The sequence below is a fragment of the Ochotona curzoniae genome, unplaced genomic scaffold (assembly GCF_017591425.1).
Source record: "Ochotona curzoniae isolate NIBS_2020 unplaced genomic scaffold, NIBS_Ocur_1.0 scaffold_2453, whole genome shotgun sequence".
Classification (NCBI taxonomy): domain Eukaryota; kingdom Metazoa; phylum Chordata; class Mammalia; order Lagomorpha; family Ochotonidae; genus Ochotona; species Ochotona curzoniae.
The window spans coordinates 7,548,449-7,574,376 of record NW_024467094.1 but is presented as its reverse complement, the minus strand read 5'-3'; the positions used below and the strand labels follow the sequence as shown (position 1 = coordinate 7,574,376).

Here is a 25,928-nt window from a genome sequence, read left to right as displayed (position 1 = left end):
GCAAAGCTGGACGGTCGCCATGACAAGTGAGGGCAAGTCGCTGGCCTGCGGCCGGCCGAGGCCGAAGGAAATGGAGGGTGTGTTCCGGGAGGCTGGGGACTCTTGCTGCCTCGGGTGCTGTAAGCTGCTAACAGGATTGGATCGTGGCAAAGTTCTGCGAGCCAGAGCTGTGAGGGCAGCCATGGTGGACACCGTTCTGAGGACTGCGGCTGCTGTAGGCAAGATAGAAGGTGGAAGACAGAAAGTTCTCGTAGTGACACCCCTCCTTTTTGCCCCGGAACACGGCCCTTTTAGAGAGCTTAGACGGTTTCTTCTCCTCCTTTTAGAACGGCTTGCCTGCCTATCCCAATTATGTATTCCCAGATCCTAAGATGTCGCTTCGTCTTGTTTCAGTCCTCCCACAGCCCTTATCACTCATTGAGTCATAATCTTCCACACACAGCAATGAAACCTTCCTGAGGGCAGATAATTGGCCCTGCCATCATGATTGCATTCCCCAGTGCCTTCGTAATAAATATTTGTCGAATGAATGGAGAGAGACAGAAGGTTGAGATGAAAATAAGCCTGTCAGATCAGGCGTCCCTGCAGGTCTAGGCTGGTAATGATCGCGGGCGACAGCAGGGGGAGCCCTGACCCCTGGCTCGTCCAGGCAAGACGCGTGTAGACTACAACTCCCAGAGGCCCTCGGGAGCTCCAAGGCCCGACGGGAACCGCTGTGCGGGCCCCGCCTCAGCCCGTGCACGGGTCTCCCGCGAAATCCGCTCGCGGGAGTGCGGAGGTCCAATCGGAGGGACGGTGGGCCCAAATCCCGCGAGAGCCAGGGGCGCGCTGCGACCCGCGGTGCTAAGAGACGCCGCGCTCCTGTTTCCGCACCTGTTCCACTCGCCTTCCTGCAGGAGAGGGAAGGCGGGCACGGGTGGGATCCTCCGGGGAGTGCTGCTCGGCGCTGAGGCCGATGCCCGCCGCGCTGCTGCGGCGAGATGGAGACGGAGCGGGAGGAACCCGGAGCTTCAGACCAGGCCCCGGCTCCCAGCGGGCTCTCCCCACGGGCTTCCCCGGTGGATGAAAGCACCGACCCGCCAGCCGGAGCCAGCGATCCGGCCCTGGGGTCCCCGAGCCAGCAGCTGGATGAAGCAGACCTCGCTTGTCTCTCCGCCCTGGAAGCTGAGTTTGATCCTGAGTTGGGACCTTCGGTAGGGGAGTCAGAACTTTGTGGAAATGAGAGGCTCCCTGCCGAAGTTGCAGACGGGCCCGAGTTGGAGCCTGGAGAAGCCGGGGCAGAGGAGGAAGCGGCTGCAGAGGATGAGGGAGAAGTGTAAGTGGCGCCGGTGGGCGTCCGAGGCGAGGGCCAGTGTCAGCGGCTCCTGCTCCCAGGGAAGTTGACCCTCCGTGTTCCTTGCAGCGTTTGGAGCTACAACTTTTCCAAGGCCCCTCGGTATCTTAGTGGCTCCTGGTCCGAGTTCTGCGCCCAGCCGGAGAACTTCTTGAAGGGCTGCAAGTGGTGAGTGGGGGGAGTGGACCGGAAGGTTTTCACCGGAAAACAGCCTGGGTGAGGAGCCCTTTCAGGAGGGAGCTTGCATTTTATCTGGGTTTTGGCGTCCTTCAATGCCTTCCCTCCCCGGCCAGGATTCTGACTCCTGAATGTTTTCAGGGCTCCCGACGGCTCCTGCATCTTGACCAACAGCGCTGACAACATCCTGCGGATTTACAACCTGCCCGAGGAACTGTACAATGAGGGGGAGCAGATGGCATGCACAGAAATGGTAAGGGGCTTGTCCCGCTGCATTCAGCCGTCCTCCCCGGAGAGGGAGAAAGTGTAGACCACAGGCTTCTCAGAGGTGAGGATTTCCTTCCCTGGGAATTGCCACCCGCACCACTTTATTATTTGTTTTGTTAAAGGTTTGTTTCTTTTACTTGAAGATCAAAGAGAGATTTTACATCCACTGGTTTACTCCCCAAGTGGCTATGATGGCCAAAGCTGGGCCAGTCCAAAACTGGGAGCTGGGAGCTTCCTCTGGCTCTCACAAGTGGGTGCAGGCCCAGGCACTTAAGCCATCCTCTGCTTCTTTCCCAGGCCATTAGCAGAGAGCTGGATGGGAAGCAGAGCAGCCAGGACCTGAATTGGTGCCCGTGATGTTAGTGCCATAGATGGAGGGCTAGCTTACTATGCCATTGTGTCAGCCCTCAGCATTTTCTTTTCTTGTCTCTCCTCTCTGTAAAATCCGTTTTACAAATAAAAACAATTTTTTAAAAGATTTATTTATTTTCTTTACAAAGTCAGATATACAGAGAGGAAGAGAGATGGAAAGGAAAATCTTCCGTCTGATGATTCACTCCCCAAGTGAGTGCAACGGCCAGTCCAAAGCCATAATCCAGGAACTTCTTCCGGGTCTCCCACATGGGTGCAGGGTCCCAAAGTTTTGGGCCGTCCTCGACTGCTTTCCCAGGCCACAAGCAGGGAGCTGGATGGGCAGTGGAGCTGTCAGGATTAGAACCGGCGCCCATATGGGATCCCAGCACGTTCAAAGTGAGGACTTTAGCTGCTAGTCCACGCTGCCGGGCCCCAAAAACAATTTTTTTTTTTTAAAGATTTATTTTTATTATTTTTTCATTGGAAAGGCGGATATACAGAGAGGAGAGACAGAGAGGAAGATCTTCCATTCGATGATTCACTCCCCAAGTGAGCGCAATGGGCCGATATTATGCCGATCCGAAGCCAGGAGCCTCTTCCGGGTCTCCCACGTGGGTGCAGGTTCCCAAAGCTTTGGGCCGTCCTCTGCTGCTTTCCCAGGCCACAGGCAGGGAGCTGGAAGGGAAGCGGGGCTGCCGGGATTAGAACCGGCGCCCATATGGGATCCCGGGCGTGCAAGGCGAGGACCTTTAACCACTTGCGCCACCGCGCCAGGCCCTATTTTTTTTTTTTTTTTTTTTAAGTGAGGTATTTACTTGTCTATTTAAAAGGCAGAATTAGAGCAACAGAGGTCTTCCATCCTCTGGTTCACTCCCCAAATAGCCACAACGTTGGAGGTTGGTCCAGGCCAAAGCCAGGAGCCTGGCTCTGTCTGCATCTCATGTGGGTCACGGGATCTGAGCACTTGGGTCATCTGTATCCCAGGCCATAAGCAAGGCCAAGGATTAGCCTGTTAAGCCATTGCCCTGCCCCCCCGCCCCCCTTGCCAGTATTTATTTATGGAGACCTGTTGAATGGTTGCTAGTTTGATGGTCATTGTGTTAGTGAAGTGAGAAAAGAACTGTTGGCTTTCTTGGGGGAGGTGAGGAAGAGATAACAGATAAACCAATCAGATCTTCCCACTCCCCCACAAAATTTGTTTTTGTTTTTAAAGATTTATTTATTTTTATTACAAAGACAGCTATACAGAGAGGAGGAGAGACAGAGAGAAAGATTCTCCGTCCGATGATTCACTCCCCAAGTGACTGCAATGGCTGGAGCTGAGCCCATCTGAAGCCAGGAGCCAGGAGCTCTTCCGGGTCTCCCATGCGGGTGCAGAGTTCCTTATTTTTATTGGAAAGTCAGATATACAGAGAGGAAGATCTTCCGTCTGATGAGTCACTCCCCAAGTGCTCAGATCCCCTGTGAGCGCTTTGGGACCCTGCACCCATGTGGGAGATCCGGAAGAAGTTCCTGGATTATGGCTTTGGACCGGCCGTTGCACTCACTTGGGGAGTGAATCATCAGATGGAAGATCTTCCTTTCCATCACAGTGAGCGCAACAGCCAGTGCTGCGCCGATCTGAAGCTAGGAGTCAGGAGCATCTTCCAGGTCTCCCACATGGGTGCAGCGTCCCAAGGATTTTGGCCGTTCTTGACTGCTTTCCCAGGCCACAAGCAGGGAGCTGGATGGGAAGTGCAGCTGCTGGGATTAGAACCTGGGCCCATATGGGATCCTGGTGTGTTCAAGGCAAGGACTTTAGCTGCTGGGCCCGACAAAATTTGTTTTTAAATTGCTGTGAGGTAAATGTTTGGGTGGGGGATGAGCCTGGGGCAGGCCTTCCAGGAAGAGGCAGTGAGACCCAGGAGTACTGAGCAGCGGAAAAATGGTGTGATTAAAGAACCAGAAGCACACCAGTGAAGCTGGACTGAAGCTGGTGAGGAGGAAAGTGGGTAAGAAGGGGCGACCACATTAAGGAGTGGGAGCCATTTGGGAAGTATCAGAAGAGCTGTGGCACCGAGGAGTAGGTACTGTGTTGCGGGGCAAGAGCGAGATCAGGGCATTTCCTAGGGTACCTTTATCAAGGTCCAGGTGAGAGGTGAGGGTGCGTTGGGTAAGGGTGATGGCAGGAGAGGCATGGATGGATTTGGGGTGTCTTTGGAGGCCCATTGGCTGGGACGGTGCTGAAAACGAAGAAGTCAAGACAATGATGGCTTGGGTTTCACAGCTGGTAGGTAGGGAACAGTCCACCCAGAGGAGGGAATTGGGACAGAAACAGGGACTGGAACACATCTCAGTGCATCACATAGGCAGTGTGGGGCTAAGGGCGGGGTGGGCGCTACAGCCCAGGAAGGTGGGGGAGGGCATGGCCATGGCAACCCATGGCTTGAAGAAAGGATACAATGTAAGTGTGGGTAGAGGAGGAGAAGGCCCCGGCACAGCCCTGTGTGCTCCCAGGCCTGGAGAGGGTACAGGAGAGGTGATACCAGAAGACTGTGGTACTGAGAGCCTTGAACTGGCTCCAGAAATGGCCTGACAAGGGCATTTGCAGGGCTGTGGTAGCATGAGTTAAACAAAGAACATGGGTAGGTTTGTGGAGTTTGGCTGTGACACAAAGACTTGAAGTGGATCCAGAGAAGGCTTTTAGGAAACATCCATGGTGCCAGGATCAAGTGAAAATAGAGGTGGGGACTGGGGTTATGGGAGAGGGGACAGCAGAGCCCTCCACATGGAAGCTGGGTGAAGTCAGGAACTGGAGGAGTTGACTCCAACAGGCAGAGTCCTGCCTTGCAGCTGTGAAAAAGGTGGAGGAGCAGTCAGAGGTAGCTAGCTACTAGGCAGTTGGAAGGGTTGTGTCTGTTATAGCAGAAAATCGGAGTTTTTGAGGAATTTTTTTTTTTAAGATTTTTTCTATTTTTATTGCAAAGTCAGATATACAGAGAGGAAGATCTTCCGTCCAATGATTCACTCCCCAAGTGACCACAACAGTTGACGTTGAGCTGATCAGAAGCCAAGAGCCAGGAACTCTTCCAGGTCTCCCAAGTGCTTGCAGGGTCCCAAGCCTTTGGGCTGTCCTTGACTGCTTTCCAACGCCACAGGCAGGGAGCTGGATGGGAAGTGGAGCTGCCAGGATTAGAACCAGCTCCCATATGGGATCCCGGCGTGTTCAAGGAGTTTAGCCACTAGGCCACGCACTGGGTCCTGAGGAATAATCTTTGCGCAGTGCCCATCAGAGCTTGCTGTCATTTGAAGTGAGACTAGGGGTGGGTGTTTGGCAGTGCAGTTGAGGTGCATACATCCCCTGTGGGAGTGCCTTGTTGAGTTCTGGTTGCTCCACTGCTGGCCTAGCTTCCTTCTGATGCGCATTCTTGAGCATGGGCCCCTGCCACCCGTGTGGCAGCCCTGGAAGGAGTCTGTGCTTGTGGCTTTGGCTTAGCGCTGGCTGTTGAGAGAATTGGAGGATAGAACCAGCAGATGCAGGATTCATCTCTCTGTTTTCCAAATAAAATGAAAATTAATTAATTTGCAAAATGAAGCTAATGCAGTTGTACATCTTTTTCAATGAGTTACATGGCCATAGTTTTTGTTTTGTTTTGTTTTGCAAAACGAGGATGATTTGTGTCACTGGTTTATGCACCAGCTGCTTTGCTTTCAATCCACCTCTTTGCTTATGATCTGGGAAAGCACCAGGGCCTTGGGCCCCTGCACCCACAGGAGAGACTCCGAAGAAGCTCTTGCCTTCAGATCAGTTCAGCTCTGGCCTTGGTGGCCATCTGAGGAATGGATTGAAATTCTCTCTGTCGGGCCTAGCGCGATGGCGCAGTGGTTAAGGTCCTCGCCTTGAATACCCGGGATCCGATATGGGCGCTGGTTCTAATCCCGGCAGCCCTGCTTCCCATCCAGCTCCCTGCCTGTGGCCCGGGAAAGCAGTCAAGTACAGCCCAAAGCTTTGGGACCCTGCACCCGCGTGGGAGACCCGGAGGAGGCTCCTGGCTTCAGATTGACATAGCATCGGCCGTTGCACTCACTTGGGGAGTGAATCATTGGATGGAAGATCTTTCTCTCTGTCTCTCCTCCTGCCTTTTCAATAAAAATAAAATAAATCTTAAAAGAAATTCTCTCTGTCTCGTTTTCTTTCTCTGTAACTCTACCTTTCAAATAAGAAATAAATCTTTATAAAAAAATAAAATGAGGATGATAATAGTACCTCACACAGAGTTGTGAGAATCGAAACATTAATAGTGAATTAATAGGGGCTGATGTTGTGGTGCAGTGAGTTTTATTGGAAAGACAGATTGCAGAGGGAAGGAGAGCCAAAGATCTCCTAAGTGCTGAGTAAATGCTTGTAGATGTTGGTGTCCATGGTGTGCAAGCACAGAACTAGAATAGTGGTCTGCATGAGATTTGGCAGGAAAGAGATACAAGGGTGTACAGAGCAGGTCTGCTGGGTGTGCTTGCGTTGCTGGATTAGGCATGGATTGTGACCGGCAGAGCAAGTGACCTGGCTGGGTCCTGGGTGGACATCCATGCATTCACTGTTGCTGGGCTCGGCCCTGAGAGTAGGTGGCCCATGTGCGCTGAAGGCAGTGGCTTTGAGTGTGGAGAGAATGCAGACACGAGAGAGGCTCAGCGTTGGGCAGAGCCATTCATTCATTCATTGAGCTTTAGGGCCATGGGAATTTGTCAGCTACAAACCTGACAACAGCCCTTGTCCTGGTAAAGTGGTAAAGCTCATATTCTATTATGGCTAGCAGGCAGTTTTTGTTTCTCTCTCTCTCTCTCTTTTTTTTTTTTTTTAAGATTTTATTTATTTTTATTGGAAAGGCAGATGTACAGAGAGTAGGAAAGACAGAGAGGAAGATCTTCCCTCCGATGGTTCACTACCCAAGTAAGCGCAACGGCTGGAGCTGAGCCAATCCAAAGCCAGGAGCCAGGAGCTCTTCTTCCATATACAGAGATATGGAGAGAGAGAGAAAGATCTTCCTTCTGCTGATTCACTCCCTAAGGGGCTGCAGCGGTCAGAGCTGAGCCAACCAAGAGCCAGGAGCCAGGAGCCAGGAGCCATGAGCTTCTTTCTTCCTGATCTCCCACGTGGATGCAAGATCCCAAGGCTTTGGGCCATCCCTGACTGCTTTCCCAAGCCACAAGCAGGGAACTGGAAGGGAAGTAGGGCATCCAGGACATGAACCAGCACCCTTATGAGATCCTGATACGTGCAAGGTGAGAACTTTAACACTAGACTACGGTGCTGGGCCAAGGCGTCCAGTCTGAAGGTAGGAGCCACAGAAAAGGGGACAATGTGACAGTCACCTCCATACCCAACCCCCTTTGAAAAGTGTCTTGGAGGGGTGTGAGCATTATAGCCATCTCCACTTGTGGTGTCCCAAGGGCCAGGCAGATCCAAGTGGGTAAATGAAGCGTTCTGTGAGATGAGAAATGTGGAGTTTTCAGTTCCTCCAGAGGTTCCTGGAGAAAGGTGTGGTGGGCTAGGGCAATTGAGGACTTGTATAGAGCTGTTGATGTGCCTCGGGGATCCTATGCAGCCCAGAAGACTGGGGACTGCTCCAGATTGTCAGGTTAATGGGAAAGGGTTGAGCCCTGATGGGTTCCTATAAGAAGCACCCTGTTCCTGTCTGGCCTCCACTGCTTTCCTAGCAGGCGACTCCTGCAGGCAGCTGACCAGTTCTGGCCATGTACTGAGGCATTCTCAGCCTTGGTTCCTGCAAGGGAAACTAGCAGTGACACTGATCCAGGGTCTACAGAGCAGCCACCCCGGAGTCTAGGGCCAGAGAGGTCTTTCAGAGAGAGAGGGGGGCTGGAAATACACGAGATTGTTTTCGCACAAACTCACTTAAGCAAAATGTGTAAAGTCACTGTTTACCCTCCACTCTATAAAACTCAGTGCTTAACAGTTTGCTTAGTTTTCTACTTTCTTTCCAAGTTTTGGCCAAGTACTAAACTGTGTGTGTTTAAGATTTTTTTTTTTTTTTTGAAAGGAAAGAGCTATGGATCTAAAGGAGGAGGAGAGAGAGGTCTTCATTTGCTGGGTCACACCCCAGTTGGCTGCATCAGCCAGGGCTGATCTGGGCTAAAGCATGGAACCAGGAACTCCATCCCGGTGTCCCACATGGGTGTCAGGGGCCCCAGCCTGTGGACCATCCTCTGTTGTTCGCCAGGTGCTTTAGCCGGGAACTGGCTTAGAAGCAGAGCATCTTGAACCTGAATAGGCACTCAGATATGGAATATGGGCGCCCCAGTGGCAGCTTCGCGTTCTGCCCCATGGAGCCCACCTCACGCTGTTGAAGCCTGCCTGCAGCTGAGATCCCTGTAGCAACTGGTTTTGTATACTGCCTTTTCTCTTAACAGTCATATCCCAATTATTTTGCGAAACAGTCGTCTATATGTATGCTACATTGAGCACTTATGATTGTTTTCTTACTGCTCTGCTTATTTGGGCATTTGGAGTATTTCTAGGATTTTCATATCAAATCACTTTTCAGTGAAAATTTGAGGGACCCAGAATTTCTGACTCATAAAATTTCCCTTAAGGCTGGCACATTGGCTTAACTTGCTAATCCTCTTGCAAGAGCATGCATCCCATAAGGGTGATGGCTCATGTCCCAGCAGCTCCACTACCCATCCAGCTCCCTGCTTGTGGCCTGGGAAAGCAGCAGGGGATGGCCCGCAGCCTTGGGACCCTGCACCTGTGTGGGAGACCTGGAACAAGCTCCTGGCTTTTGGCTTTGGATCGGCGCAGCTCCGGCTGTTGCAGTCACTTGGGGAATAAATCATCAGACAGAAGATCTTCCTCTCAGTCTTTCCTCCTCTTTCTATATATCTGAAAGTATTAATCACATGGTGTCAGTACTCTATATACTTATTATGAAGGTGGAGATTAAGAGAGGGTGTTCATCTACTGGCTCACTTCCCGGCTGTTGGCAGTGGCTTAAGGCTGGATCAAGGCCAGAGCCAGGAACGGGGAACCAAATCCAGGTCTCTCAGTTGGATGGTAGAAACCCAACTAGTTAAGTCATCACCACTAACTGCCTCCTAGGGACCGCATTAGCAGAATGCTGAGTTAGAGCAGGGATTGTTGGTCATTGCTGATAAGGGATGTAGGCACCCTAACTGAAGTCCTTTTTTTTTAAGGTTTATTTATTTTTACTGGAAAATCAGATACACAGAGAGGAGGAGAGACAAAGGAAAATCTTCCATCCAATGATTCACTTCCCAAGCAGCTGCAACAGCCAGAACTGGGCTGATCCGAAGCCAGGATCCTGGGAGCCTCTTCCAGGTCTCCCACATGGGTGCAGGGTCCTAAGGCTTTGGGCCATCCTCAACTGCCTTCCTAGGCCACAATCATGGAGCTGGATGGGAAGTGGGGCCACTAGGATTAGAACCAGTACCCATATGGGATCCCATCATGTGCAAGGTGAGGACTTTAGCCACTAGGCTACCTTGCCGGGTCCCCTAACTGAAGTCTTAACTGCTAGGACAATTCCTCTCAAATCTTTTTTTAGGGCATAATGATGAGGGAAAGAGATTTTTCCTTCTACTGGTTCACACTCCAGATGCTTCCAGCAGCTAGGACTGGGCCAGGAGCTTGTAACATCCATGTGGATGGCAGAGGTCTAGGTACTTGGACCATCTACTTTCTTAGGTTCAGTAGCTAAAAAAGCTGATTTGGAAGCAGATTACCAGTAGAGGTTTAACCCACAATGTCACAATTCCTGCCTGCCCGCTCCACTGGTGGTTTTAGTTTTATTTGTTTGTTCATTTGTTTGTTAATGTCTTGTGATTCAGATGGTCAGTTTTTGTTTTTGTCTCAGAATTTATTTGAAATGCAGAGCGACAAGCATGTCTTTCATCTGCTGGTCATGCCTCCCAGTGGCTACAAGAGTCCAAGCTGGGTCAAGCAAAGGGAACTTTTTTTTTCTTAAGCAGGGAGTTGGATGGGAAGTAACGCGCAACAGCCAGCACTCAGACCAGCACCCTGAGACATTGTATGTGTTGCATCTTCCTTCCAGAATAGTCTGGCCATCCGTCTTCTCCTTCCTTTATAGCTTTCCCCTGTCTGGCTTCTCTGGAACTCTTATTCCTCACTCCCTCACCTCTTCCCCAAGCGCCAGCCCTGACCTGTGGTTCTCGCAGGAGGTCCTTGCTTCTCCAGTGGAGAGACTACCTGTTCTGTGTCCTCTGTCTCGCGCAGGGTCCTTGTCCCCAGGTTTAGCACCAGCCTGGGTTCTGAGGCCATTTTGTCTTGGAGGCCTGCGCTCTCTGAGGCTTACGGAGGTCCCTCCACCTCCTTGGTGACCCCGGGCTTCCCATCGGGATCTGGGGTCTCATCCTTTAATCTTCCTTTGCCTAACTCCCCGTATCCAATTAATGACCAAATCCCATCAAGTCTGCCTAATCGTTCTAATCCACCCTCTTCTCTCCACTCCACTGCCTCCACGTGAATCCAAGGTACTAGGATTTGGGGCCTCAGGGGACTGAAGCAGTCTCCCCTTGACAACTGCTAGTGCACACATTCGTAACTGGGGGAGCTCAGGATGAGCAGGACAGACCTGATCTTGCCATCTTAGACGGGGATTAAGGCTGCAGGGCTACCGTGCTCAGCTCCAGGGGCAGGGAAGGCCTCCCTGGGGGAAGGAGCTTCTGGGAGGATGACTGATTTTCAGCCAGGCCGAGTGTGGGGGTGCAGGGAGGACCAGAGAAGCTGCGCAGGGTTGCGGGGATGCAGGCAAGAGGGCAGTGTCTTGTGAATGGGGTCTTAGGAGTGGGACTGGATGAGATGACAGACCCAAGGGGAACCTAAAAGGAGGAATTGACAAGATTGGCTACTGTACAGGGCTGGGAACTGAGAGGAGTGAAGGATGGGAGTGGAGACTGGTGCTCTGATTCACCCTAGGCTTGAATCTGGGGGGTGGAGCCCAGGAAGAACAGCAGGTGTGAGGATGGGTGGTACTGGGGCTGTCGCAGATAAACAGAACAAGGTGCCTGTGGGACATTCAAGTGCAGCCGTCTGCCAGGCAGTCAGATCTATGGGTTCAGAGTGATGAGGTGGAAACTGGAGTCATGGCTGGGTCACATCACTCTAAGGGTGAGTGGATCACTGGCAAAGGCTATCGAAGGATTTCCTGCAAGTCAGTCACAAAAGACAAAATCCTTGCAGGAAAATACTTGATGGATAAGTGGACAAAAATTATCAACAGGTCCACCTTAATGGTTTTGGGGAAAATAAAGTATGTAACCTCACAGTAATGACGGAAATGCAAATTTATGCAATAAAGAAATACCACTTCATAGCCTTCAAACTGAGAAAAATTTAGAAACCTGCAATTTCCCAGGATAAAGAGCAACAGGCATGCTTACATGCCGCTGCTGGGGAAGTAAATTGAGATGAGCACTTTGGGGAAAAAAATTGACATTATCTCACCAAGTTGGCAGAGTGCATGGCATAAAGACCAATAATTTAATGTTAATCAGAAACTACAGAGAATTCTTTCTGCCTGTGTGCCAGGATTAAAGCACACACACTGGCCAAAAACTACAGAACCACTGTCAGGAGAAGGACCCATCCAGCCCAATATGTTCCTGCGTGGAGTACTATGAGGAGACTTCTCCAGATCATGGGGATGTGGAATTAAAATGAATTACTTTGGTGCAAAAAATCTTGAAATCAATAATAATAATAAAAAAAAACAAAATAAAAAATCTTGAAATTCATGCATTGTTGTTTTCCTAATATACATTTTTGTGGGCTTGATTTTTTTTTTTTTTTTAAGATTTACTTATGTGAAAGGTGGTGACAGACACCTCCTATCTGCTGATTTACTCCCCAAATGCTGGGCCTGAGTGAAACTGGGAGCCAGGAACTCCAGCTGGGTCTCCCACGTGAGTGGCAGGCACCCAGTCACTCTGCTGCCTTCCCACTCAGCCATCCCCTGCTGCCTTCCCAGCGCATTAGCAGGGAGCTGGATCAGAAGGGGATTTGAACCATGCACTCTGATGTGGGATGCCGTGCTGGTGTTACAGCAGTGGCTTCACATCCTGGTCCTCACGCTATCCCAGGAGTCCAGGTTTTCAAGTTACCCTGGGTCACATGTCAGCAGGAAGCTGAAACTGGAAGCCAAGCTAGGAACAAAAACCTGGGCACAGCCATGTGGGATGTAGAGAGCAGGCACAATGCCCATTGCTCTGTGAACTCTTTGAAGACTCCTTGTGTATCACAGTGAAAATTGTTCAATCAGCAAGGTGTGTCACTGTGGTACAATCTCTCAGTCACAAAGGAGGATACATATATTGTGAAATCATTAACAGGAAATTTAAAGATAGGCAGTGTAATGCTAGATACTGCTTTTCAGTTGTATGAATCTTAATATACTCTTTAAAAAATGCATAAGGAACCAGCATGGTAGCCTAGTGGCTAAAGTCCTCACCTTGAAAGCGCCGGGAACCCACATGGGCACCAGTTCTAATCCCAGCAGCCCTACTTCCCCTCCAGCTCCCTGTTTGTGGCCTGGGAAAGCAGTCCAATACGGCCCAAAGCCTTGGAACCTTTCACTTGCATGGGAGACCTGGAAGAAGCTCCTGGCTCCTGGCTCCGGATGGGCTCAGCTCCAGCTGTTGTGGTCACTTGGGGAATGAACCATCGGATAGAAGATCTTTCTGTCTTTCCTCCTCTCTGTATATCTGCCTTTCCAATAAAAATAAATAAATCTTTAAAAAAAGAAAGAAAGAAATGCCTGAGATGGCAGCAGGCATGATAACTCAAAACTTGCTAATCCTTGCAGCCTGGGAAAGCAGTAGAGGGTGGCTCAAGTCCTTGGGTCCCTGTACCCATTAGGAAGACCTAGAAGAAGCTCTTGGGTTGGCTCAATTCCTGCCATTGTAACAAAAAGATGCATGAGAATGGCAAATGCAGGGTGATACCCCTGAGGAAGGGTTTCTATTAGGGAAGTTTTTTTGTTTTGTTTTGTTTTATTTATTGGAAAGTCAGATGTACAGAGAGGAGGAGAGACAGAGAGGAAGATCTTCCGTCTAATGGTTCACTCCCCAAGTAAGCGCAGTGGTCGATGCTATGCTGATCTGAAGCCAGGATCCAGGATCTTCCTCCGGGTATCCCACATGGGTGCAGGGTCCCAAGGCTTTGGGCTGTCCTCGACTGCTTTCCCAGGCCACAAGCAGAGAGATGGATGGGAAGTGGAGCTGCCAGGATTAGAACCGGCGCCCATATGGGATCCTGGCGCATTCAAGGGGAGGACTTTAGCTGCTAGGTCTTGCCGCCGGGCCCGAGTGTTTTTCTTTTTTAAAAGAAAAAATATTATTTTATCTTATTTTATTTTTTAAAATATTTGTTTTTATTACAAAGTCAGATACACAGAGAAGAGGAGAGATAGAGAGGAACATCTTCTGTCCGATGATTCACCACCCAAGTGAGCGCAACAGCCAGTGCTGTGCCAGTCCGCAGCCAGGAACCAGGAACTTCCTCCAGGTCTCCCACATGGGTGCAGGATCCCAAAGCTTTGGGCCTTCCTGGACTGCTTTCCCAGGCCATAAGCAGGGAGCTGGGATTAGAACCGGCGCTCATATGGGATCCCAGTGCATTCAAGGCGAGAACTTTAGCCGCTAGGCCATGCCACTGGGTCCAGGGAAGGAGTTTTAACATAATTTTTTTTATTGTTAAATATTTATTTATTTGAAAAGCAGAATTGAAGAGGCAGAGAGATAGCTCTTCCATCTGTTGGTTTATCCCCAAATGGCCACAGCGTCCAAGTCTGCTCTACCTGAAGCCAGGAGCTTGGGGCTCTGTTGGATCTCCCACATGGTGGCGGGTGCCCAAGCACTTGGGCCATCTTCCACTGCTTTCCCAGATGCTGTGTTGGAAGTGGAGCAGCCGGGACTTGAACCAGCACTCACATGGGATGTTGGTATTGCTGGTGGTGACTTGACTTGCTGCAGCATAGTGCTCACTATTTTTCTTAAGTTGGGTAGAGGGTTAGTGGCTTTTGTTGTTTTTTGTACTCTACATGTTACCTGTATGTATTTTTGTGGAATATTGTGCAGCAATGCCACACGTGTAGAGTATACAACACAATACCAATCAGGGAATTAAGGTTTTCATTTCCTTTTCTTATTTTGGAGATATCCAGTTCTTTGCATAGTACATAATACATTATTGGGAACCATAGTCACAGCACTGTGTCCTGGAACACTGAGAGCTATTAGCTTCTGTTTTGTTGTTCCTTTTCCACCCTCCTACCTCCCCTGTCCCTGGTCCCTTCCCAACCTCTTAGTAACCACTATTACAAGTTCAGATGGATTTATTTGAAAATACATAATTTTTTTTAAAAAAAGATTTGTTTTTATTTTTATTGGGAAAGTAAATATACAGAGAAGAGGAGAGACAGAGAGGAAGATTCTTCATCTGCTGAGTCACGTCCCAAGCAGCTGCAACAGCCGGAGCTGCACTGATCTGAAGCCAGGAGCCAGGAGCCTCTTCCAGGTCTCCCACGTGGGTACAGGGTCCCAAGGCTTCGGGCCATCTTCGACTGCTTTTCCAGACCACAAGCAAGAAGCTGAATGGGAAGGGGGCTGCCGGGACATGAACTGGCACCCATATGGGATCCTGGCACATGCAAGGCGAGGACTTTAGCTGCTATGCTATCAACTTGGCCCAAATTTTGTAATTTTTAAAAGGATCAAATTACTCCTAGCTGTTGCTCAGCAAATATTCATATTATTGATTGGTTCTTTGTTTCTGAATTGGGGTGTTATTTTCTTCCTATCTGATTAGAAAGAAAAAAAAAATGCAGGCTCTGCCATCATGACACAGCAGGTAAAGGCCGGGACCTCAGCATCTCATGTGGGTGCCAGTTGATGTCCTGGCTGCTTTATTTCCAATCCAGCTCTCTGCTAATGCACCTGGGAAAGCAGCGGTGGATGGCCCAGGTGCTTGGGTCGCTGCCTGCCACGTAGGAAACCTGGAGGAAGCCCCAGGCTCTTGGCTTCACCCTTGCCCAATTCTAGCCATTGTAGCCATCTGGGAAGTGAGCAAGCAGATGGAAAAATCTTTCTCTGTCTTTTCCACTCTCTCCCTATCTTTAAAAAGAAAAAAATTGGGTCCTGGCACTGTGGCCTAGCAGCTGAAGTCCTCACCTTAGACGCGCCAGGATCCCATGTGAGCACTGGTTCTAGTCCCAGTGGCTCCACTTCCTGTCCAGCTCCCCGTCAAGGACGGCCCAAAGCCTTGGGACCCTGCCCCCTCCAGGGAGACCTGGAGGAAGTTCCTGGCTCCTGGCTTCAGATCAGCGCAGCACCGTCTGTTGAGGTCACTTGGGGAGTGAATCATTGTACGGAAGATCTTCCTCTCTGTCTCTCTTCCTCTCTGTATATCTGACTTTGTGATAAAAATAAGATAAATCTTAAAAAAAAAGAAAAGAAAAAAAGTGTGAATCTGTACAGCTTTTGGCGGACTAAGTCTGATTGGTAAGTCTGATTGGCACTAGAATCTGAGTTAGTTCTGGAACATTGCAATACAAAGGCAAAGAAATAGGGAAAAAGAGAGTCTGTTGCAATTTGCTACTGAGGCAGGTCAAAGACAGGAGCTTCAGCTGGGTCTCCTACATGGGTGCAGCACTTGAGTCATCCTCCACTGGCAGGAAGCTCGATCAGAGGTAGAGCAGCAGGACTTAAACCAGGAGTCACTTGTAGGGGATGCAGGTGTTGCTAGCAGCACCTTAACATGCTATGCCATGTTGCTGGTACCCCATCTGCCTCTCCGGCCTGGCTAGGGGCATACAGGTGGTGTTTCTGTCTGCCCTAAAACACTGCCAGGGCACTAGTCTGACTCATGTCCTTCCTGGTGACCTGTGTTCCTTCATTTCTTGTCTAGAGCCCTGTCCTGCACATGATGGAAGGTGACACCATCTATGATTACTGCTGGTACCCTCTGATGTCCTCAGCCCAGCCCGACACCGCCTTGTGAGTGATACCCTTTGCCCTCCCCCACCTCAATTTCAAGGGGACCCTTGATGGGCGGCGGGTCAAGGGCTGCCAGGGGCCTGGGAGGAGGCTCTGGGTGCCCTTCAGATGGGAGCTGAGAGGGCCGGTCAGTTGGCTTCCTCCCATTCCTTTGACAGCGCTAGGGCCTCAGTGTGCATGTGTCTCTCAGTGTGGCCAGCAGCAGCCGGGAGAATCCCATTCACATCTGGGACGCATTCACTGGCGAACTACGAGCTTCGTTTCGCGCCTACAACCACTTGGTAGGGACCCCTCTGCCTGGTCCCAGCCCTCTCCCTGGCCCAGCCCTCTTCCCCTGCAGAGAGCTGAAGCCCTTCCCTGCCCCCAGGATGAACTGACTGCAGCCCATTCACTCTGCTTCTCCCCGGATGGCACCCAGCTCTTCTGTGGCTTCAACCGGACCGTGCGTGTTTTCTCCACGGCACGGCCTGGCCGGGACTGTGAGGTCCGATCCACCTTTGGTAAGCATTTGTGCCTCCAAGTGAGGATGAAAGGAGAGGGCACCTGTGCAGGGGCCCCTGGTGAGCCCAGGCCCACCCAGGGAGCTTCTACATGTCCTCAGCAAAAGCCCAGGGAGGCAGGTTGCGCACAGGTGGCTGAGGAGGAAACACTCAGGACCAGTGAAATTTGGCCCAAGGTTGACCGGCTGGTCTAAGAACTGTTTCACCCTCACATTTGTGTCTTGTCAGTTGTGTGCTTTTTTCAGTTTTTAAAATCTTAGTATCTCAACAAGTTGAGATAAGGCCAAGTCCATTTTTCTTGAGACCCCTGTCCTTTCCCAGGAAAAACTGGGATTGGAGAGGAAAGTGGAACTGGTGGGAATTAAGATCTTTTAGGGCCTGCAGTGAGACAGGGAGCACCAGAGATCTTTGTCCTGCTTATGACAAGCAGGATGTGTGGATGTGCCCCCACACTGGTGCTGTGACAAGAGACAGGGGCGCCTCTGCTGAGCCTTCCGCCAGCTGTGTCCTTTCCTTCCCTTTCCAGCAAAAAAGCAGGGCCAGAGTGGCATCATCTCATGCATCGCCTTCAGCCCGGCCCAGCCCCTCTATGCCTGTGGCTCCTACAATCGCTCCCTGGGGTTGTACGCCTGGGAAGACGGCTCCCCTCTGGCCTTGCTGGTCGGGCACCAAGGGGGCATCACTCACATCTGCTTTCACCCTGATGGCAACCGCTTCTTTTCAGGGGGCCGCAAGGTTAGGGGCTCATGTCCTGAGAACTGGGGGGCAGCAGGGCTGACATGGGCTAAGGGAGCACCCGTCACCCTGTGGGAAGGCAATCAGGACCCCAGGTCCCTGTGCTGTCTCTTTCAGGATGCTGAGCTTTTGTGCTGGGATCTCCGGCAGCCTGGCCATGCACTGTGGTCCCTGACTCGAGAGGTGACCACCAACCAACGCATCTACTTTGATCTGGACCCGTGAGTGGAAGGGGCTTCTTTCCTGCCCATGGCTTTGGTCTCACCTTGCCATCCCACCCTAGGAATGCCAGAGCCCAGGAGTGGGATGTTCTTGCTGCAAGGGTGATGCCTGTTCTAGCAAGCCTTATCCCCACCCCACCCCCCTCTCTCCCAGGAGCGGACAGTTCCTGGTGAGTGGCAGCACCAACGGGAGTGTCTTGGTGTGGGATATCAGTGAGACTGGAGGCATTAAGAAACCAGAGCCAGTGCTGAGCTTTCTGGCACAGAGGGACTGCACCAACGGCGTGAGGTCTTCTGCTCACTTCTCTGCACGACTTTGGGCGGGTGGGCTGGGGGGCGGGGAGGGCAGGTGGATCTCCTTCGGAGCAAGCCTCCCTCTGCCCAGTGCTGACCCATCTCGCCTGTTGCTCCCTTGCAGCCTGCACCCTAGCCTGCCGCTCCTGGCCACTGCATCTGGTCAGCGCGTGTTCCCAGAGCCCACAGAGAGTGGGGACGAAGGGGAGCAGGAACTGGAGCTTCCTCTGCTGTCACTGCGCAATGTCCACCTTGAATGTCAGCTTCAGCTCTGGTGGTGGGGGTGGGACCCGGACCCCAGTGGCACAGAGGATCAGAGTGAGAAAGGACAAGGAGGGACGGAGGGAGGTGGGGATGAGCCTGTATAAAGATTTTATATGCTACTGGAGTCTTTGTGTTTGTCTCCGGAGGCAGGGTGGAGGACGGGTGGGCTGCCTGGTCTTCATATTGTTCCCCAAACAGGGGTTGAGAGGTGGGACTAGACAGGAGCCAATGGGGTGGCTGAGCTTGACGTGAAGTCAAGTGGGTGGGGGTGGGGCTTCGCGCCATTGACTAGTTGGTTGCTAGGCAACTTGGTAAACTGAAGGGGGAAACCTGTTTGAAATCTCCCTCCCTAGATGAGGGGTTGCAGGGGTCACGGGGAGCCGGGCTGAGCAGGAGTGGCAGGAGCTGTGTCAGACTGCTGGGTGTGACCGTGTGAGACTGCAGGCAGTGGCAGACACTGCGCTGCGGGCTTGCTGGCACTCACGCTGTTTACCAGCACCCAGCGGCAGAGGGACCATTACTCAGCTCTGGGGGAAGGGGAGCCCGAGCACAAGCCTCCCCTCCTCTGGACTCCCCAGGAGGCAAGCAACCCATAGTCAAGGACACACGTGAAAGGTGCTAGAAAACAGGGACATCACGTTCCGCGATCTGGGGAGACACAAGCCAAGGACGAGGGACTTAGTCACTGGGCAGCTGCCTGCGGTCTCCTTGTATCTCCCTAGCTCTGACTTTCAGGGTGCGGACTGTCAGAAGCAGTGACTCCCCCTTCTGCCCCCCCCCCCCCATACACCTTACCACGCAGAGAAGGAAGTGCTTGGAAGAGCCAGTGGGCGCTTGGGGAGGTGATTGGGGACTTGGCCATCGTAGGAAGGGACAGCGGTGGGGGTGAGGTGTCCTGTGGAGGCTTGTGAAGAATGTCGCCCTGCCCAGAGGTGCTGAAAGCCAGGGTTTAGTCCCACCAAAGGCAATGCCTCCCCTCCCCCAGGATAATTGGAAACAGCCCTGCTGCGGGGCTGTAGGTACTGCCTTCCCTCCCCCAGCCTCACTTTCTCCCCACAGCGGGCTGAGCAGGGCCCAAGTTTACCCCTAAGTCGCTTGCCTTCCACGCAGCTCTCGGGGCCCAGGGGGCCGGGCTCAGGAGGCCCTAGGTGGCTTCAGGCGCCTTGACCCCAGACTCCCAGGGTGACCTTGGGTAAGTCCAGGGGCACCTCCCGAGCCGCCGTCTCCTCACCCATCCTCGGCTCGGCCCCTCCCACCTCACACAGGTAGTCCACCGATCAACTCAGCTGCACTTTTTGTCAAGTGCCAAGCCTTTGAGGTTATTATTCTCTTCAGACCTCCGCAGGAGCAGCGGTGTTTTGGGATGGAGGTGGAGGAGGAAGGAGGAAGATTTCGCGGGAGCGGAAAAAGGGGTGGCTTCCGCGGGGTGCAGAGGGCGAGAGCCTTTCCGAATTCCAACCGCTCCCGGGCGAGCCGAGGGCCGGCTGCGAAGACGGGCCGCCGCTCGGCCGGAGACGCAGCCTCCCCGAGACAAAGGGGGCGTGAGAGACCGCGCCAGGGCGTGAGGCGGGGCGGCGGCCGCGGCGGGCGGGAGGTGCGCGAGGTGAGGGAGGTGTGGGGGGCGTGGGCCCGGGATGCCGCCGCCCGCTCCGGCTCGAGCTCCAGCTCCGGTTTTTCCCTCCACCATCCTCTCCCCCTCCCCGCCTCTCCTTTAACTCCCCCCTCCTGGGCTCGGGACTGGTTTCCTCCCTTAGCCTGCTGCCCTCAATCCCGGCGAGGCTGGGGCTCCGGCGCGGCGCCCCCTTCCTCGCTCCCTCTTCCCGCGCCCCATGCCGCCCCCGCCCGGCCCCCGGTTGCCCCAGTCCCCCACTTAGGCCGGCGCATAGATCTCGGGGGTGCTGGCGCGTGGGCCGGGGGCGCGTCGGGCGCCTGCAGACGCCCCCTGGAAAGGGGCTGTTGGTGGTGGGGCTGAGCGCGCTCCGCAGCGGGGGCGCAGGCAGAGCAGGAAGCGGGTCCGCGTGAGAGCCGGGGCTTCGGCCACTCGTGTAGCGAGGGCTGAATAGCCGAGTAGCCCAGGTAGACACCCCCGGGGTGAGCGACTTTGGGGGAGTTGGTGCCCCGCCCCCCAGGCCTTGGCGGGGTCATGGGGGGCCCCCGTTTTGGGCCGAGGGGCGTGCGAGTCGGGGCCCTGCTGCTGCTGGGGTGTTTGGGGCTGGTGTCTGGGCTCAGCCTGGAGCCTGTCTACTGGAACTCAGCGAATAAGAGGTGAGCTGCCTGGGGCTGGGGGAGACCCCAAGCTCTACGACAGAAGGGGGGTGAGAGGGGGCAAGGGGTAAGAAGCTTTGGGGACTTGGGGGCTGGGTTCTCTGGACCGAGAGGAGGCTGGTGGGAAGGCGCTGGGACTGGGTGGGAGGTGATGGGCTGGCTGTAAAGAAGCGATTCCTGCAGCCCGACTCCAGGGTCCGACACAGAGCTGGAGGTGGTTGCTTGATGCCCATGTGCGAGGAGTTTGGACACCCCGAAGGGACAAACATGGGAAAGTTTCTGGGTAGAGTGGGGAGGGCAGCAGGAGCAGCGTGGTTCTCTGGCACTGTGGGAGACCTGTGTCAGGCGGGGGCTGGGCTTGGAGGGAGCCTGGTTAATGTCAGCTCTCAGGAGAGAGCCGCTGAGTAGGTGCTGCGAGGGGAAGGGTAGGGCCGCCTCTCTCTCTCCTGGGGACTGGGTGTTACAGACGGGAAAGGGGGCTCAGCCTGGGGACTCTGAGATGGCTTCCCTAAGTCTCCTGAACCTCTTCTCAGCCTGTTGCCCACCTCTTGCCCAGAGCCGGTGGTGCAAGGGGATGGGGTGGGGGTGGGGGGGAAATGAACTGACTGCACAATTTGTGCCTTCCTATCTTTGGGATCCAGGAGCTGGAAACGCCCCCCCTCCACCCCCTTCCCAAGTCTCCTTTCCCTGAGCACTCTACCACTCCCTCCCCCCAGTTCTGCTGCCAAACTCTTCCAGCAACCCCTCTGCTCCCGGGCATGCTTGCTTTGCTCTGAAAAGAGGCCAAGGGTCAGGAGAAAACTTCCAGCCGCCCAGGGGGGAGGACAGGACCTTTGGGAGGTCATCTGGGTTCCTTGCCTCCTCGCAGTTCCCATTGCGCTTAGCAAAAGAGTTCTGTGTTTGGAGGGAAACTTCCCCATTTCCCTGGAGAGGCCAGGGGAAGGGGGTGGGCTTGGGGAACTTTCAAGCCTGCTTCTGCTGCTGCTTGTCGGCTGTGTGGCCTTGGCCTTGTTGCTTAACCTGTCTGAGTTTGCATCCTCAGTCCACACAGCTGTTGGGAGGACACAAGGTAAGGGGTTGGCACAGACTATGCACTTGTTAAAGGACAGCTAGGCGTGTTATTCTTCCTCTCCTGACTTTTCAGCCTCTCTGTTCTCCCCTGTCCACCTCCCATCTTCCTCCCCTGTCTCTGAACGCCTTTTCTGTACTCAGTCTTCCAGCCGCCGACCCCCAGCTCAGGTGTGGCTTGAGGATATGCATTAGGCTTATGCTGACAGGTGGGAGAAGAAAGTTGGGGTGTCCTGGGTGGAAGATACCAAATCCAGACTCCTGGGTGCCACACTGGCACCTGTTGTAACTAGGGGTGCACAGGGAGGACCTGCAATGGATAGCAACCTGTGGCCTGGCTGGGCCACGAGATGTGGGGTTTTGTGTTTTGTGGTTGGAAACCAACATTTTTTTTAAGATGTTATTATTTATTTTTATTGGAAAGTCAGATTTATAGAGTGAAGGAGAGAGAGGAAGATCTTAACATCTGCTGGTTTACTCCCCAATTAGCCACAATGACCAGAGCTGAGCTGATCTGAAGCCAGAAGCCTCCTTCAGGTCTCCTGTGCAGGTGCAGGGTCAAAAAGACTTTGGGCCTTTCTCTACTGATTTTCTAGGCCACAAGCAGGGAGCTAGAAGGCAAGTGGAGCAGCTAGGGTACGAACCGATGTCCATATGGGATCCCAGGCATGCAAGGCAAGGACTTTAGCTACTAGGCTATTGTGCCAGGCCCCATCAATGGTTTTAATTCCAAAGGGATGGAACACTTTCCTCAGGAAGTCTGGATCTCAGTTGGGGTCAGGGTCAGGTAGGGGTGGGGTGGCAGAGCAGGGCAATGACCCAGATTGCTGGTCCCCCACCCTGATTTCTTTTAGTCCCACTTATGATCATTGTCAAACTAGGCATTTGCCTCCTGTCCCACTCTTTGGTTAAGCTGGGAGCTCACTGGCCTGCATCACCACCCTCCACACCCCCTTTCCTGACCTGTCCCCTTTGGTGGTGGCCTGGAGGAAGGGAAGGCTATGTCCAACCCCAACCCACTCCCTAACCCATCCCCCCCATACCCCCTGGTTGACTGCCATGGAATAGTGAAATCACCTGGGAGGGATGGGCTGTGTGGTTCCAGAGAGGCCAGCTCCTTGGTAACTGGCATCCTGTTGCCATGGCAACGGTGCTGGTGATGGAGCGGGAGATGGCAGTGTGCATGTGGTGAGGGCGGGCTGAAGAGTGCATTTGGGCACACCAAGGGGCAGGAGACCTTAGAGCCTGGCTCCCTGCTGCTTCTGATGTGAGCTTGCAGAGTCCTTGGTGCCTGCCCTGTAAGCCCACACTTTCCACCCAGACAAAGGCAGGCAGGGCTGACAACTTGCTGCCCCGGTGGTGGTGGGCAAAGGAGGACACACCCTGGAGCCAGAGCTCTGCCATCTCCTCCTCCTTGCCCACGTCCTCCTCTTCTCCACAGGTTCCAGGCAGAGGGTGGTTACGTGCTGTACCCCCAGATTGGGGACCGCCTAGATCTGCTCTGCCCCCGAGCCCGGCCTCCTGGTCCCCACTCTTCTCCTAATTATGAGTTCTACAAGCTGTACCTGGTTGGGGGTGCCCAGGGCCGCCGGTGTGAGGCGCCCCCGGCCCCCAACCTCCTTCTCACTTGCGATCGACCCGACCTGGATCTCCGTTTCACCATCAAGTTCCAGGAGTACAGTCCTAACCTCTGGGGCCACGAGTTCCGCTCCCATCACGATTACTACATCATTGGTACTGCTGGGGCAGAGGACAGGGACTGGTGGAGAACTGGGCTAAGGGTGGGTCAGGGAAGGGAGCCCTCGGAGCCAGGAGGGAGACCAAGGCATGCAGGCAGAACAGGGGAGGGGGAACTAGGTGTTGGGTGTCAACTCTGCTCTTTGCGTTCTCTCCCAGCTACATCTGATGGAACCCGGGAAGGCCTAGAGAGCCTGCAGGGGGGTGTGTGCCTAACCAGAGGCATGAAGGTGCTTCTCCGAGTGGGACAAAGTGAGTGGGGCTGGGTGCACTTCCTGGAGCAGCAGGAATTTGAGCATAGCGGACCAAGGGCTCAATTGTCTCACCTGCCCTCTGTCTTGGGCCTTGCCTATCACCAGGTCCCCGAGGAGGAGCTGCCCCCCGAAAGCCTGTGTCAGAATTGCCCATGGAGAGAGAACGAGGGGCGGCCCACAGCCTGGAGCCCGGGAAGGAGACTGCACCAGGTAGGAGCCAAGGGCGGTCAGCAGTTCCCTGCCTTCCTTCCAGTCTCCCCTGCCCTTGGACCCCAGCTGCCCAGCCTTTACCGACTCCTCCCTCTCCCGTTTGAGGGGGGCAGTAATACAGGAAAGAGAAGAAGAGAGGCTGGGAGGGTGGGAAGGGAATGGAATGGAAGCCAAATGAGGAAAAGACTCAATTAGAACTAATTAGCCAAGTCAGTGCTTCAATCAGCGCTGTCAGAGGAGTGGGGAGGACTGTGTGGCAGTGAGCTGAAGGGCTGGACACCTGGATTCTGAGTGGGCTTGCGGGGGAGGAGAGGCGGGGGTGGTCTCCCTCAGGGCCAGGGCACTGCTGGGGAAGCCTGTGGGGACCCTCAGGGTTGGGCATACAGGTGCTCAGGCGGCTCCTTCAGCCCCTCCCCCTCTTTCCTCCTTCACCCCTTCCCTGCCAGGTGACCCCAGCAGCAATGCAACCGCCCGGGGTGCTGAAGGCCCCTTGCCCCCTCCCAGCATGCCCGCTGTGGCTGGGGCGGCAGGGGGGCTGGCGCTGCTCTTGCTGGGCGTGGCAGGGGCTGGGGGTGCCATGTGCTGGCGCAGACGGCGGGCCAAGCCTTCGGAGAGTCGCCACCCTGGTCCCGGTTCCTTTGGGAGGGGAGGGTCTCTGGGCTTGGGAGGTGGAGGGGGACTGGGACCCCGGGAGGCAGAACCTGGGGAGCTAGGGATAGCTCTGCGGGGAGGTGGGGCTCCAGATCCTCCCTTCTGTCCCCACTATGAGAAGGTGAGTGGCGACTATGGGCATCCTGTGTATATTGTGCAGGATGGGCCCCCCCAGAGTCCCCCGAACATCTACTACAAGGTATGAGAGTGCCTCCCACCTGGCTCTCCTCTCAGTCTGGCCCCTTGTGGGGTGCTCCTGAATTGACATCAAGGTTTAAGGGACATCGCTAGTATTCCCTGGGCCCCTTTGCCCCACCAGTACCCCGTTACCCGTTTCTGGCGGTTGCCCTTTGCCCCACTTTTAGGGTTCCTGAAATTTCCACTATACCCCTCCTGCCCTCCTGGTTAGCTGTGGGCACCCCCTGTGTCTCTGTGTCCCCTGGGGAGGAGGCACAGGTCAGCCTCCTCTCTGACTCTGACCTAGGCATCCCTGCCCCTTCCCCGCCCCTTGAGCTAGGGCTGGGAACAGTCTGTCTTTTGGTTGGCACCTCTTTTCTTCTGCCTCTCACTGTTTTTTCTCTCCTTTCTGTGTCTTATTCTTTCTCTCTCTTCTGTCTTTAGGTCTGTTCCTCTTCCCTAGCATCTCCTCCCTACACCTCCTCTTGCCCTCTTGGCCCCTCCCATCTCCTAGGTGGGTGGGTGGGGTGGGGGGCATCATAGCATCTCTCCCCTTAGCTCTCGGCCCACCTCTGAGCTTGCATACCAACCACTCTCCTCCATCGGCTGTCAATGGGGGCTTCCGGGGAAGGTTCTGGCACTCCACCTGCCGGCTCAGGGCATGGACAGTCGGGTTTCCTCTGCCCTGCTTCGTCCAGCCCTCTGTAAACTCAACTCCAGGCGTTTGAGGGTGGTTGGGTCAATGACAGCTGCCATGAGAAGAAATGTCTTGTGGTGTCCAGTGGCAAGATATGAGCCATTTGGGACGTGTGTGGACTCGATCTGATGCTGAATGGGCTACTTGGGACAGGAAGTGACCTGCTCCAGACAAGAAGTATGGCCAGGCCTGGACAGAAATGGCCTGGCAAGTGGCAGAAGCAGTGCAGCAGGAACTGGAAGTGCCTTCATCCAGGACAGGAAGTAGCCCTTCTGAAATAGGGCTGGAAGTGGTCTGGCTGGAACTCCAAGTGGCTTAGTCTGGGGTTTGGGGGTGGGTGGGAAGTGGGGAATGGGGCAGGAGAACTTCCTGTCTCGGGAGGAAGCTGGAGCTTTACTGGCAGAGGATAGGGATAAACTGAGGAGGACTTTCCCAGGATTCAAGTGGTGTGTCCCCAGGCCCTCTCTCCCCTGTGCTCTGCGTGGATTCTAGGACAGCTAAGATGACTGCCATTTGCAGTGGCAGGCCCAATGTGTCTTGTTGTTCCCTTTCTGTATCCCAGTATAATCTGTGTTCATCAGCAGAACTATCCCCAAAAACTCGTGCATTCTCCCTAGTAACCCGGATGACTGTCTTGTTCATCCCATCTTCCATTTCTACTCCCTTCGAATTCAACAGCTCCCTTGTTAGTGACCAGAA

General features: G+C 53.8%; 2 protein-coding genes across 4 annotated transcripts; both read left to right on the top strand.

The window, feature by feature from the left end:
- Positions 1–801: 801 nt before the first annotated feature.
- Positions 802–18,286, top strand: WRAP53 (WD repeat containing antisense to TP53). Of its 3 annotated transcripts, none has more exons than XM_041000457.1 (10): positions 802–1,315; positions 1,403–1,501; positions 1,652–1,763; positions 16,068–16,156; positions 16,347–16,437; positions 16,524–16,656; positions 17,183–17,391; positions 17,509–17,612; positions 17,767–17,782; positions 18,031–18,144. In XM_041000457.1, exons 1-10 carry the CDS (start codon positions 981–983, stop codon positions 18,040–18,042), a joined length of 1,200 nt encoding a protein of 399 aa, XP_040856391.1. In that variant the 5' UTR covers positions 802–980; the 3' UTR covers positions 18,043–18,144. The 3 variants fall into 3 exon arrangements, with proteins under 3 accessions (XP_040856391.1, XP_040856390.1, XP_040856393.1); XM_041000456.1 differs by having other exon boundaries at positions 803–1,315; positions 17,767–17,901; positions 18,031–18,286; XM_041000459.1 differs by lacking the exons at positions 802–1,315; positions 1,403–1,501; positions 1,652–1,763 and adding an exon at positions 5,301–5,433 and having other exon boundaries at positions 17,767–17,901; positions 18,031–18,286.
- Positions 18,287–20,276: 1,990 nt separating this feature from the next.
- On the top strand, positions 20,277–24,574 carry EFNB3 (ephrin B3). Its single transcript, XM_041001307.1, has 5 exons — positions 20,277–20,435; positions 22,945–23,237; positions 23,400–23,492; positions 23,600–23,704; positions 24,151–24,574. The coding sequence occupies exons 1-5, from the start codon at positions 20,314–20,316 to the stop codon at positions 24,558–24,560; spliced, it is 1,023 nt and encodes a 340-aa protein (XP_040857241.1). The 5' UTR covers positions 20,277–20,313; the 3' UTR covers positions 24,561–24,574.
- Positions 24,575–25,928: the final 1,354 nt, after the last annotated feature.

Bases quoted from the DNA above. Each gene is read 5' to 3' on its own strand.
- WRAP53 (XM_041000456.1), top strand. From the start codon at position 981: ATGGAGACGGAGCGGGAGGAACCCGGAGCTTCAGACCAGGCCCCGGCT. The intron at 1,502-1,651 runs GTGAGTGGGGGG...GAATGTTTTCAG, and splicing joins TTCTTGAAGGGCTGCAAGTG to GGCTCCCGACGGCTCCTGCA. The intron at 17,392-17,508 runs GTTAGGGGCTCA...TGTCTCTTTCAG, and splicing joins TCTTTTCAGGGGGCCGCAAG to GATGCTGAGCTTTTGTGCTG.
- EFNB3 (XM_041001307.1), top strand. From the start codon at position 20,314: ATGGGGGGCCCCCGTTTTGGGCCGAGGGGCGTGCGAGTCGGGGCCCTG. The intron at 20,436-22,944 runs GTGAGCTGCCTG...TCTTCTCCACAG, and splicing joins TGGAACTCAGCGAATAAGAG to GTTCCAGGCAGAGGGTGGTT. The intron at 23,238-23,399 runs GTACTGCTGGGG...GTTCTCTCCCAG, and splicing joins TCACGATTACTACATCATTG to CTACATCTGATGGAACCCGG.